The 14,501-nt window shown below is 45.2% G+C and overlaps 1 protein-coding gene across 1 annotated transcript in view; it reads left to right on the forward strand.

Moving 5' to 3' along the window:
- LOC106579714 (extracellular sulfatase Sulf-1) overlaps nucleotides 1-13,768 on the forward strand; it is a 109,599-nt gene extending 95,831 nt beyond the window's left edge. Inside the window, exons 17-20 of the mRNA XM_045702807.1 lie at nucleotides 8,305-8,447; nucleotides 8,690-8,816; nucleotides 11,394-11,427; nucleotides 12,975-13,768. Coding sequence (XP_045558763.1) covers nucleotides 8,305-8,447; nucleotides 8,690-8,816; nucleotides 11,394-11,427; nucleotides 12,975-13,008 — 338 coding nt within the window. The 3' untranslated portion in view covers nucleotides 13,009-13,768. The remainder of the gene's footprint in view (nucleotides 1-8,304; nucleotides 8,448-8,689; nucleotides 8,817-11,393; nucleotides 11,428-12,974) is intronic.
- Nucleotides 13,769-14,501: the final 733 nt, after the last annotated feature.

Consider the following 14,501-nt stretch of genomic DNA (forward strand, 5'->3'; position numbering starts at 1 on the left):
CCGTTAATACACCGTTAATACGCCAACACTACACCGTTAATACGCCAACACTACACCGTTAATACGCCAACACTACACCGTTAATACACGTTAATATGCCAACACTACACCGTTAATACGCCAACACTACACCGTTACTACACCGTTAATACGCCAACACTACACCGTTAATACGCCAACACTACACCGTTAATACGCCAACACTACACCGTTAATACACGTTAATATGCCAACACTACACCGTTACTACACCGTTACTACGCCAACACTACACCGTTAATACACCAACACTACACCGTTAATACGCCGTTACTACACCGTTACTACATCGTTAATACGCCAACACTACACCGTTAATACGCCAACACTACACCGTTAATACGCCAACACTACACCGTTAATACGCCAACACTACACCGTTAATACGCCAACACTACACCGTTACTACACCGTTAATACGCCAACACTACACCGTTAATACGCCAACACTACACCGTTAATATGCCAACACTACACCGTTACTACACCGTTAATACGCCAACACTACACCGTTACTACACCGTTAATACGCCAACACCACACTGTTACTACACCGTTAATACGCCAACACTACACTGTTACTACACCATTAATACGCCAACACTACACTGTTAATACGCCAACACTACACCGTTACTACACGTTAATACACCAGCACTACACCGTTAATACGCCAACACTACACTGTTAATACGCCAACACTACACCGTTAATACGCCAACACTACACCGTTAATACGCCAACACTACACCGTTAATATGCCAACACTACACCGTTAATACACGTTAATATGCCAACACTACACCATTAACCTCTTACATCTAGACGTTCCGCTAGCGGAACACCTGCTCCAATATCCAATGATGGGCGTGGCGCGAATTACAAATTCCTCAAAAATACAAAAACTTCCATTTTTCAAACATATGACTATTTTACAGCATTTTAAAGACAAGACTCTCCTTTATCTAACCACACTGTCCGATTTCAAAAAGGCTTTACAGCGAAAGCAAAACATTAGATTATGTCAGCAGAGTACCCAGCCAGAAATAATCAGACACCCATTTTTCAAGCTAGCATATAATGTCACAAAAAACAAAACCACAGCTAAATGCAGCACTAACCTTTGATGATCTTCATCAGATGACACGCCTAGGACATTATGTTATACAATACATGCATGTTTTGTTCAATCAAGTTCATATTTATATCAAAAACCAGCTTTTTACATTAGCATGTGACGTTCAGAACTAGCATTCCCACCGAACACTTCCGGTGAATTTACTAAATTACTCACGATAAACGTTCACAAAAAACATAACAATTATTTTAAGAATTATAGATACAGAACTCCTTTGTGCAATCGAGGTGTCCGATTTTAAAATAGCTTTTCGGTGAAAGCACATTTTGCAATATTCTGAGTAGATAGCATAGCCATCACGGCTAGCTATTTTGACACCCACCAAGTTTAGCCCTGACCAAACTCCGATTTACTATTAGAAAAGTTTGATTACCTTTGGTGTTCTTCGTCAGAATGCACTCCCAGGACTGCTACTTCAATAACAAATGTTGGTTTGGTTCAAAATAATCCATAGTTATATCCAAATAGCGGCGTTTTGTTCGTGCGTTCAAGACACTATCCAAGGGTAACGAAGGGTGACGCGCCCGACGCGTTTCGTGACAAAAAAATTGTAAATATTCCATTACCGTACTTCGAAGCATGTCAACCGCTGTTTGAAATCAATTTTTATGCCATTTTTCTGGTAAAAAAGCGATAATATTCCGACCGGGAGTGGTGGTTTTTGTTCAAAGACGAAAGAATAAAAACATGGAGTCGACTCGTGCACGAGCCTCAGTCTCATAGTACTCTGACCGGCCACTATCCAAACGCGCTAATGTTTTTCAGCCAGTGCCTGCAAAGCCACGATTCAGCTTTTTGCCGCCTTCTGAGGGCCCATGGGAGCCGTAGGAAGTGTCACGTAACAGCAGAGATCCCCTGTTTTGGATAGAGATAATCAAGAAGGCCAAGAAATGGTCAGACAGGGTACTTCCTGTACAGAATCTTCTCAGGTTTTGGCCTGCCAAATGAGTTCTGTTATACTCACAGACACCATTCAAACAGTTTTAGAAACTTTGGAGTGTTTTCTATCCAAAGCTAATAATTATATGCATATTCTAGTTTCTGGGCAGGAGTAATAATCAGATTAAATCGGGTACGTTTTTTATCCGGACGTGAAAATACTGCCCCCTAGCCATAACAGGTTAATACGCCAACACTACACCGTTAATATGCCCAACACTACACCGTTACTACACCATTACTACACCGTTAATACGCCAACACTACACCGTTAATACGCCAACACTACACCGTTAATACGCCGTTAATACGCCAACACTACACTGTTACTACTCCATTACTACGCCAACACTACACTGTTACTACTCCGTTACTACACCGTTAATACGCCAACACTACACCGTTACTACACCGTTACTACGCCAACACTACACTGTTACTACTCCGTTACTACGCCAACACTACACCGTTAATACGTCGTTACTACGCCAACACTACACTGTTACTACACTGGAGGGTTGTGTACTAGTTAGTAGTTAACCCTGGTCTGTCCTTCCTCTAATCCTCCAGGTTGTGTTCTAGTTAGTAGTTAACCCTGGTCTGTTCTTCCTCTAATCCACCAGGTTGTGTACTAGTTAGTAGTTAACCCTGGTCTGTCCTTCCTCTAATCCTCCAGGTTGTGTTCTAGTTAGTAGTTAACCCTGGTCTGTCCTTCCTCTAATCCTCCAGGTTGTGTTCTAGTTAGTAGTTAACCCTGGTCTGTCCTTCCTCTAATCCTCCAGGTTGTGTTCTAGTTAGTAGTTAACCCTGGTCTGTCCTTCCTCTAATCCTCCAGGTTGTGTTCTAGTTAGTAGTTAACCCTGGTCTGTCCTTCCTCTAATCCTCCAGGTTGTGTTCTAGTTAGTAGTTAACCCTGGTCTGTCCTTCCTCTAATCCACCACGTTGTGTTCTAGTTAGTAGTTAACCCTGGTCTGTCCTTCCTCTAATCCTCCAGGTTGTGTTCTAGTTAGTAGTTAACCCTGGTCTGTCCTTCCTCTAATCCTCCAGGTTGTGTTCTAGTTAGTAGTTAACCCTGGTCTGTCCTTCCTCTAATCCTCCAGGTTGTGTTCTAGTTAGTAGTTAACCCTGGTCTGTCCTTCCTCTAATCCTCCAGGTTGTGTTCTAGTTAGTAGTTAACCCTGGTCTGTCCTTCCTCTAATCCTCCAGGTTGTGTTCTAGTTAGTAGTTAACCCTGGTCTGTCCTTCCTCTAATCCTCCAGGTTGTGTTCTAGTTAGTAGTTAACCCTGGTCTGTCCTTCCTCTAATCCTCCAGGTTGTGTACTAGTTAGTAGTTAACCCTGGTCTGTCCTTCCTCTAATCCTCCAGGTTGTGTTCTAGTTAGTAGTTAACCCTGGTCTGTCCTTCCTCTAATCCTCCAGGTTGTGTTCTAGTTAGTAGTTAACCCTGGTCTGTTCTTCCTCTAATCCTCCAGGTTGTGTTCTAGTTAGTAGTTAACCCTGGTCTGTCCTTCCTCTAATCCTCCAGGTTGTGTTCTAGTTAGTAGTTAACCCTGGTCTGTCCTTCCTCTAATCCTCCAGGTTGTGTTCTAGTTAGTAGTTAACCCTGGTCTGTCCTTCCTCTAATCCTCCAGGTTGTGTTCTAGTTAGTAGTTAACCCTGGTCTGTCCTTCCTCTAATCCTCCAGGTTGTGTTCTAGTTAGTAGTTAACCCTGGTCTGTCCTTCCTCTAATCCACCAGGTTGTGTTCTAGTTAGTAGTTAACCCTGGTCTGTCCTTCCTCTAATCCTCCAGGTTGTGTTCTAGTTAGTAGTTAACCCTGGTCTGTCCTTCCTCTAATCCTCCAGGTTGTGTACTAGTTAGTAGTTAACCCTGGTCTGTCCTTCCTCTAATCCTCCAGGTTGTGTTCTAGTTAGTAGTTAACCCTGGTCTGTCCTTCCTCTAATCCTCCAGGTTGTGTTCTAGTTAGTAGTTAACCCTGGTCTGTCCTTCCTCTAATCCTCCAGGTTGTGTTCTAGTTAGTAGTTAACCCTGGTCTGTCCTTCCTCTAATCCTCCAGGTTGTGTTCTAGTTAGTAGTTAACCCTGGTCTGTTCTTCCTCTAATCCTCCAGGTTGTGTTCTAGTTAGTAGTTAACCCTGGTCTGTCCTTCCTCTAATCCACCAGGTTGTGTTCTAGTTAGTAGTTAACCCTGGTCTGTCCTTCCTCTAATCCTCCAGGTTGTGTTCTAGTTAGTAGTTAACCCTGGTCTGTCCTTCCTCTAATCCTCCAGGTTGTGTTCTAGTTAGTAGTTAACCCTGGTCTGTCCTTCCTCTAATCCTCCAGGTTGTGTACTAGTTAGTAGTTAACCCTGGTCTGTCCTTCCTCTAATCCTCCAGGTTGTGTTCTAGTTAGTAGTTAACCCTGGTCTGTCCTTCCTCTAATCCTCCAGGTTGTGTTCTAGTTAGTAGTTAACCCTGGTCTGTCCTTCCTCTAATCCTCCAGGTTGTGTTCTAGTTAGTAGTTAACCCTGGTCTGTTCTTCCTCTAATCCTCCAGGTTGTGTTCTAGTTAGTAGTTAACCCTGGTCTGTCCTTCCTCTAATCCACCAGGTTGTGTTCTAGTTAGTAGTTAACCCTGGTCTGTCCTTCCTCTAATCCTCCAGGTTGTGTTCTAGTTAGTAGTTAACCCTGGTCTGTCCTTCCTCTAATCCTCCAGGTTGTGTTCTAGTTAGTAGTTAACCCTGGTCTGTCCTTCCTCTAATCCTCCAGGTTGTGTTCTAGTTAGTAGTTAACCCTGGTCTGTCCTTCCTCTAATCCTCCAGGTTGTGTTCTAGTTAGTAGTTAACCCTGGTCTGTCCTTCCTCTAATCCTCCAGGTTGTGTTCTAGTTAGTAGTTAACCCTGGTCTGTCCTTCCTCTAATCCTCCAGGTTGTGTACTAGTTAGTAGTTAACCCTGGTCTGTCCTTCCTCTAATCCTCCAGGTTGTGTTCTAGTTAGTAGTTAACCCTGGTCTGTCCTTCCTCTAATCCTCCAGGTTGTGTTCTAGTTAGTAGTTAACCCTGGTCTGTCCTTCCTCTAATCCTCCAGGTTGTGTACTAGTTAGTAGTTAACCCTGGTCTGTCCTTCCTCTAATCCTCCAGGTTGTGTACTAGTTAGTAGTTAACCCTGGTCTGTCCTTCCTCTAATCCTCCAGGTTGTGTTCTAGTTAGTAGTTAACCCTGGTCTGTTCTTCCTCTAATGCTCCAGGTTGTGTTCTAGTTAGTAGTTAACCCTGGTCTGTCCTTCCTCTAATCCTCCAGGTTGTGTTCTAGTTAGTAGTTAACCCTGGTCTGTCCTTCCTCTAATCCTCCAGGTTGTGTTCTAGTTAGTAGTTAACCCTGGTCTGTCCTTCCTCTAATCCTCCAGGTTGTGTTCTAGTTAGTAGTTAACCCTGGTCTGTCCTTCCTCTAATCCTCCAGGTTGTGTTCTAGTTAGTAGTTAACCCTGGTCTGTCCTTCCTCTAATCCACCAGGTTGTGTTCTAGTTAGTAGTTAACCCTGGTCTGTCCTTCCTCTAATCCTCCAGGTTGTGTTCTAGTTAGTAGTTAACCCTGGTCTGTCCTTCCTCTAATCCTCCAGGTTGTGTACTAGTTAGTAGTTAACCCTGGTCTGTCCTTCCTCTAATCCTCCAGGTTGTGTTCTAGTTAGTAGTTAACCCTGGTCTGTCCTTCCTCTAATCCTCCAGGTTGTGTTCTAGTTAGTAGTTAACCCTGGTCTGTCCTTCCTCTAATCCTCCAGGTTGTGTTCTAGTTAGTAGTTAACCCTGGTCTGTTCTTCCTCTAATCCTCCAGGTTGTGTTCTAGTTAGTAGTTAACCCTGGTCTGTCCTTCCTCTAATCCTCCAGGTTGTGTTCTAGTTAGTAGTTAACCCTGGTCTGTCCTTCCTCTAATCCTCCAGGTTGTGTTCTAGTTAGTAGTTAACCCTGGTCTGTCCTTCCTCTAATCCTCCAGGTTGTGTTCTAGTTAGTAGTTAACCCTGGTCTGTCCTTCCTCTAATCCACCACGTTGTGTTCTAGTTAGTAGTTAACCCTGGTCTGTTCTTCCTCTAATCCTCCAGGTTGTGTTCTAGTTAGTAGTTAACCCTGGTCTGTCCTTCCTCTAATCCTCCAGGTTGTGTTCTAGTTAGTAGTTAACCCTGGTCTGTCCTTCCTCTAATCCTCCAGGTTGTGTACTAGTTAGTAGTTAACCCTGGTCTGTCCTTCCTCTAATCCTCCAGGTTGTGTTCTAGTTAGTAGTTAACCCTGGTCTGTCCTTCCTCTAATCCTCCAGGTTGTGTTCTAGTTAGTAGTTAACCCTGGTCTGTCCTTCCTCTAATCCTCCAGGTTGTGTTCTAGTTAGTAGTTAACCCTGGTCTGTTCTTCCTCTAATCCTCCAGGTTGTGTTCTAGTTAGTAGTTAACCCTGGTCTGTCCTTCCTCTAATCCACCAGGTTGTGTTCTAGTTAGTAGTTAACCCTGGTCTGTCCTTCCTCTAATCCTCCAGGTTGTGTTCTAGTTAGAAGTTAACCCTGGTCTGTCCTTCCTCTAATCCTCCAGGTTGTGTTCTAGTTAGTAGTTAACCCTGGTCTGTCCTTCCTCTAATCCTCCAGGTTGTGTTCTAGTTAGTAGTTAACCCTGGTCTGTCCTTCCTCTAATCCTCCAGGTTGTGTTCTAGTTAGTAGTTAACCCTGGTCTGTCCTTCCTCTAATCCTCCAGGTTGTGTTCTAGTTAGTAGTTAACCCTGGTCTGTCCTTCCTCTAATCCTCCAGGTTGTGTTCTAGTTAGTAGTTAACCCTGGTCTGTCCTTCCTCTAATCCTCCAGGTTGTGTACTAGTTAGTAGTTAACCCTGGTCTGTCCTTCCTCTAATCCACCAGGTTGTGTTCTAGTTAGTAGTTAACCCTGGTCTGTTCTTCCTCTAATCCTCCAGGTTGTGTTCTAGTTAGTAGTTAACCCTGGTCTGTCCTTCCTCTAATCCTCCAGGTTGTGTTCTAGTTAGTAGTTAACCCTGGTCTGTCCTTCCTCTAATCCACCACGTTGTGTTCTAGTTAGTAGTTAACCCTGGTCTGTCCTTCCTCTAATCCTCCAGGTTGTGTTCTAGTTAGTAGTTAACCCTGGTCTGTCCTTCCTCTAATCCTCCAGGTTGTGTACTAGTTAGTAGTTAACCCTGGTCTGTTCTTCCTCTAATCCTCCAGGTTGTGTTCTAGTTAGTAGTTAACCCTGGTCTGTCCTTCCTCTAATCCTCCAGGTTGTGTTCTAGTTAGTAGTTAACCCTGGTCTGTCCTTCCTCTAATCCTCCAGGTTGTGTACTAGTTAGTAGTTAACCCTGGTCTGTCCTTCCTCTAATCCTCCAGGTTGTGTTCTAGTTAGTAGTTAACCCTGGTCTGTCCTTCCTCTAATCCTCCAGGTTGTGTTCTAGTTAGTAGTTAACCCTGGTCTGTCCTTCCTCTAATCCACCAGGTTGTGTTCTAGTTAGTAGTTAACCCTGGTCTGTTCTTCCTCTAATCCTCCAGGTTGTGTTCTAGTTAGTAGTTAACCCTGGTCTGTCCTTCCTCTAATCCTCCAGGTTGTGTTCTAGTTAGTAGTTAACCCTGGTCTGTCCTTCCTCTAATCCTCCAGGTTGTGTTCTAGTTAGTAGTTAACCCTGGTCTGTCCTTCCTCTAATCCTCCAGGTTGTGTACTAGTTAGTAGTTAACCCTGGTCTGTTCTTCCTCTAATCCTCCAGGTTGTGTTCTAGTTAGTAGTTAACCCTGGTCTGTCCTTCCTCTAATCCTCCAGGTTGTGTTCTAGTTAGTAGTTAACCCTGGTCTGTCCTTCCTCTAATCCTCCAGGTTGTGTACTAGTTAGTAGTTAACCCTGGTCTGTCCTTCCTCTAATCCTCCAGGTTGTGTTCTAGTTAGTAGTTAACCCTGGTCTGTCCTTCCTCTAATCCTCCAGGTTGTGTTCTAGTTAGTAGTTAACCCTGGTCTGTCCTTCCTCTAATCCACCAGGTTGTGTTCTAGTTAGTAGTTAACCCTGGTCTGTTCTTCCTCTAATCCTCCAGGTTGTGTTCTAGTTAGTAGTTAACCCTGGTCTGTCCTTCCTCTAATCCTCCAGGTTGTGTTCTAGTTAGTAGTTAACCCTGGTCTGTCCTTCCTCTAATCCTCCAGGTTGTGTTCTAGTTAGTAGTTAACCCTGGTCTGTCCTTCCTCTAATCCACCAGTCGGAGGGTTCTGTGCCTGCACCAGTTCCAACAACAACACCTACTGGTGCGTGAGGACCATCAACGAGACGCACAACACCCTGTTCTGTGAGTTCGCCACGGGCTTCCTCGAGTACTTTGACCTCAACCGCGACCCCTATCAGGTGAGTGGACTCCTCCCCTTCCAGATACCTTTCTGTAACAGTTTATATTTTCTGTCTATCGAAAACTATGTATTGAAGTGTCTGTCTGTCTGTCTGTCTGTGTCTGTCTGTGTGTGCCTCCATGTGTGTATCTGTGTGTGTCTGTTTGTGGTTGTCTGTGCCTGTCTGTGTGTGTGTGAGTGTGTGTGTGTGTGTGTCTGTGCGTGTCCGTGTCTGTGCGTGTGTGAGTGTGTGTGTTATAGTTGACCAACACAGTGTATTCAGTGGATAGAGAGGTGCTGAACACCCTTCATTCCCAGCTGATGGAGATGAGGAGCTGCCAGGGATACAAGCAGTGTAACCCCAGACCCAAAGGGCTGGACTCAACAGGTAAACACACTACTACCGTGATACTACTGTACTACTATTAGTACTACTACAGTGATACTACTGTCCTACTATTAGTACTATTACAGTACTACTACTGTACTACTACAGTCAAACTACAGTAGTACTGTACTACCACAGTGCTACTACAGTACTACTATTAGTACTATTATGGTGATAATACAATGACACTACGTTGCTACTATTAGTGCTACTACAGTACTACGATTAGTGCTACTACAGTCAAAATACAGTACTACTATTAGTACTACTACAGTGCTACTACAGTCAAACTACAGTACTACTATTAGTACTACTACAATGCTACTACAGTACTACTACAGTCAAACTACAGTACTACTATTAGTACTACTACAGTGCTACTACAGTACTACTAGTAGTACTGCTAGAGGCAAAATACATTAGTACTACAGTACTACTACATTACTAATATTAGTACTACTACCGTGCTACTACAGTACTACTATTAGTACTATTATGGTGACAATACAGTGATACTACAGTACCAATACAGTTATACTACAGTACTACCAATTGTACTACTACATTGATACTACAGTACTATTAGTAATACTACAGTGATACTACAGTACTCATATTAGTACTACTACAGTACTACAACAGTATGTCCATTAGTACTACTACAGTGATACTACAGTACGTCTATTAGTACTACTACAGTGATACAACAGTACTACTATTAATACTACTACAGTGCTACTACAGTACATATATTAGTACTACTACAGCGCTACTACAGTACTAATTTTAGTATTATTACAGTTCTTCTACAGTATTACTATTAGTACTACTACCGTGCTACTACAGTACTACTATTAGTACTATTATGGTGATAATACAGTGATACTACAGTACCAATACTGTTATGCTACAGTACTACCATTAGTACTACTACATTGATACTACAGTACTATTAGTAATACTACAGTGATACTACAGTACTCCTATTAGTACTACTACAGTACTACAACAGTATGTCCATCAGTACTACTACAGTGATACTACAGTACTCCTATTAGTACTACTACAGTGATACTACAGTGCTACTACAGTATGTCCATTAGTACTACTACAGTGATACTACAGTACGTCTATTGGTACTACTACAGTGATACTACAGTACTACTATTAGTGCTACTTTTAGTACTACTACTCCATTATTTGCATGTTTTAATTACTCCTATAAAAATGGTGGACATTAAGGTACTCAACAAGGTCTGATTTCATTAGTACTAAAACAGGACCCAGGTGGTAAGTATAAAGATCCAGTCCATTTAAAAAAAAATGGAGGCCTCTTACACTTCAATGTTGTGAAGAGGAGGAGACAGGAGGAGACAAAGGAGGAGACAAAGGAGGAGACAAAGGAGGAGACAGATGAGGAGTCAGAGGAGGAGAGAGGAGAAGACAGAGGAGGAGAGAGGAGAAGACAGAGGAGGAGAGAGGAGAAGACAGAGGAGGAGAGAGGAGAAGACAGAGGAGGAGAGTAGAGAAGACAGAGGAGGAGAGAGGAGAAAACAGAGGAGTCAGAGGAGGAGAGTAGAGAAGACAGAGGAGGAGAGAGGAGAAGACAGAGGAGGAGAGAGGAGAAAACAGAGGAGGAGTGGAGAAGTCAGAGGAGGAGAGAGGAGAAGACAGAGGAGGAGAGAGGAGAAGACAGAGGAGGAGTCAGAGGCAGCAGTGCTGAAGGACAGATGATAGAAACCCCACATCCTGACCACAGAGAAACAGGGAGAGGAGGAGGAAGAGGGAGAGGAGGAGGAAGAGGGAGAGGAAGAGGGAGAGAGAGAGAGATTGGGCACAGAAGCATAGGGTTTCAAGGGACCTCCAGGGGCCTAAGACGGAGAAACTCAATGAACCCGGAAAGTTAGATTGGCATACAGTATGTGTCTGTGTATGCCCACAGTGCCAGGGCGTTTGTGTCTTCATGTTGGTTAAAGCTGCCCGTTTCATCACTGTGCCAGTCATGATTCCAGGCAGGAATTATATTACTGGGAGCGTTACCTCATCACTGGCAGCTAACTGAACATCAGCCATGTCACAGCTACAGAGGGTAAAAGGAGAGTGTTTCTGTACCCACATCATCCCACTAGCTATGTCCTTCCCAATCTCACCATCCATCAATCTTTCTATCCATCCAACCCAATCAAATATTCCTCCATCCTCTCCACCAGAGCCTTATCCTGCTCCTCCTCTCCACCAGAGCCCTGTCCTGCTCCTCCTCTCCCCCAGAGCCCTGTCCTGCTCCTCCTCTCCCCCAGAGCCCTGTCCTGCTCCTCCTCTCCCCCAGAGCCCTGTCCTGCTCCTCCTCTCCCCCAGAGCCCTGTCCTGCTCCTCCTCTCCCCCAGAGCCCTGTCCTGCTCCTCCTCTCCTCCGTTGTCTCTCCATCTATACTCTAAGAGAACCATCAGTTCTCCTCTAGGGCAGAGAGATGCTGGGTTGTCCTGTTCATGAAGAGACATCTCCAATGTGAATGATTTGTTATTTTTCTTATCCCCCCCACATCTCTTAACTAACATTGGATCTTATTTTCCTGATCAGGAGGTAAAGATGGAGACAGCTACGAAGCACACAGGTATCCACCCTTCTTTTACGATCTCTCTGTATGTGTCCCAATGGTACACTATTACCAATATAATGCACTTTTGACCAGAACCCTTAGGGCCCTTAGGGCTCTGGTCTAAAGTGCACTACATAGTGCGCCACTTGGGAAACAGACTCTCTCTCTCTCTCTCTCTCTCTGAAAGAGGCTTCTCTCCCTAATAACTGCAAGGGCCGACTCATTGACTAATTCCCACTAATAATCAATGAGGTGTTGGAGCTGCTTGGTTTATGACTGCATGCCTGGGAAACTATGTTCACTAATAATCGATTAGTTGACACGATTTTTTAGATTTCTTCTTAATTGAAAGTAGTTTGTCATCACGTCACCATGAAGTCTGAGGGGTATCATCGTTGCATCTTTACATTTTGTTTCATTTAAGATGATATTCTTATCCAGAGGGACTTCCAGTCAGAACAAAACTGTCTTTATCTTCTGGTTGAGGCACAGGTTTGTCTTCAGCCCGTCTCTGTGCTCCTCCATGCATCAGGGCTGTGACAGACAGACAGACAGACAGACAGACAGACAGACAGACAGACAGACAGACAGACAGACAGACAGACAGACAGACAGACAGACAGACAGACAGACAGACAGACAGACAGACAGACAGACAGACAGACAGACAGACAGACAGACAGACAGACAGACAGACAGACAGACAGACAGGTGGCCCTAATCCTATGGGGCTGAGCTGGGTGCCATAGGGGAGGCTACAGGCTGGATACTAATGTTGGGCTGGGTACTAATGTTGGGCTGGGTACTAATGTTGGGCTGGGTACTAATGTTGGGCTGGGTACTAATGTTGGGCTGGATACTAATGTTGGGCTGGATACTAATGTTGGGCTGGGTACTAATGTTGGGCTGGGTACTAATGTTGGGCTGGATACTAATGTTGGGCTGGGTACTAATGTTGGGCTGGGTACTAATGTTGGGCTGGATACTAATGTTGGGCTGGGTACTAATGTTGGGCTGGGTACTAATGTTGGGCTGGTACTAATGTTGGGCTGGGTACTAATGGTGGGCTGGGTACTAATGGTGGGCTGGGTACTAATGGTGGGCTGGGTACTAATGTTGGGCTGGGTACTAATGTTGGGCTGGGTACTAATGTTGGGCTGGATACTAATGTTGGGCTGGATACTAATGTTGGGCTGGATACTAATGTTGGGCTGGGTACTAATGTTGGGCTGGGTACTAATGTTGGGCTGGGTACTAATGTTGGGCTGGTACTAATGTTGGGCTGGGTACTAATGTTGGGCTGGGTACTAATGTTGGGCTGGGTACTAATGTTGGGCTGGATACTAATGTTGGGCTGGATACTAATGTTGGGCTGGATACTAATGTTGGGCTGGGTACTAATGTTGGGCTGGATACTAATGTTGGGCTGGGTACTAATGTTGGGCTGGATACTAATGTTGGGCTGGGTACTAATGTTGGGCTGGGCATGACTGCAACCACAAACTACCAGTACTACACACCCATACCTCCAGACCCTGACCCTCTTCCCCCCTCCCCCACAGCACTCAGCCAGTCTGGGACGGACGAGCGGGTTAAGCTGCCCAACCTGAGGGAGAAGGAGGTGGAGTGACTACAGCCCAGACAGGACGACTGGTACATCTTCCAGAAGGATGTTGATCATGTTTCTGCTACACCTTTTAGACCAACTGGAGAAAAAACAACGACGACGACCCCGTAAGCTTGACTTTAAGGATGACCCTGCGTTTGAGCAGGGGGCCGGGGCCCGGGGCCGTGGGGCTGGAGGAGGGCAGCGGAGGAAAAGGACATCTGGCCAGGCCTGGTCACCCTGAACTGGGCCACAGTGGGACTCCCAGAGACCCCCCGCACCACCCCTCTTGCCCCAAGCACCCCCCCACCCCCCCCCCCCCACCACCACCACCACCTCCTCAGTACCACCCACATATCCCGCGACTCAGAGGTTAGAGGTCAACTACAATCTATGAATCACCTCCCGGATGAGACTAACCTCAGGTGGTGTCTGCGATGTGAGGTCAGCGGATCAGAGGAGGGGGAGGGGCCTGAGGGGGGAGGTGGTTGCCCGTGGTTACACGTGAATGGCCCATCAGCTGGAGGAGGGGCTTGACAGCGGGGGGGGGCTAGTCTTCAGTGGGAACAGGAACAATGGGCTGACGGAGAAGGAGGAGTGACACGATGACCTGGAGAGGAGGACGGAGCTGGGAGGAAGAGGCCCAAGGCTACCTCCTCCTCTCCCCACAGACACAGACAATGAAGCCCACAATACAGGCCTCCACCACTACCACCAGCATCACTGGGAGCCTGCCTCAGACTGCCCCCCCCCCCCAGGGGAATGTGTTGGTAGTGGGCCAGCACCTCCAGAACCAACAGTAACAGATAGAGGTGCAGGTAGACTCCCTGGCCCAAACCCTGGGCTACGAGGGTAGTGGGTCCATTCCCTCAGCCCTCCTCCAACCACACCCAGTGAGACACATACAGACAAATAAAAGGTGCTGGCCTGCCATTGGGCAGCCTGGTGGTCACCATAGAGACATAGAGAGACACAGAAACTGGGGGACATGGAGAGCCAAGATGGCTGACGATGATTTCAGCACCAGTCAGTCTGAGTTAGAGCTGTATTATTAAAGAGTATTAAAGTTGTTCTTGTTTTTGTTTTTTCACAGGTGCTTCCATTTATTATTGGAAAAACTACAGTTCTGTTTTTTCAAAATATATATTTAGTAAAAAAAAATGTAAAGCCTTAACACAGCTGAAATTATTGAAATGTGGGGAATTCAACTTTTAATTGATTTTAATGAAGGTCCAAGTGGATAACACAGTTGACCATTTTTTATATATATATATTTTTTAAAGGTTATAAGAATGGTGAAACCATTTCCTGGTCTGAAGGTTATAGTTGTCTTTTGGCTAATGCTAACACCTTGGTGTGCTGCAATGAAGTTGGCTAATGCTAACACCTTGGTGTGCTACAATGGAGTTGGCTAATGCTAACACCTTGGTGTGCAACAATGGAGTTGGCTAATGCTAACACCTTGGTGTGCTACAATGGAGTT

This window comes from Salmo salar, chromosome ssa19 (assembly GCF_905237065.1).
Source record: "Salmo salar chromosome ssa19, Ssal_v3.1, whole genome shotgun sequence".
Taxonomy (NCBI): domain Eukaryota; kingdom Metazoa; phylum Chordata; class Actinopteri; order Salmoniformes; family Salmonidae; genus Salmo; species Salmo salar.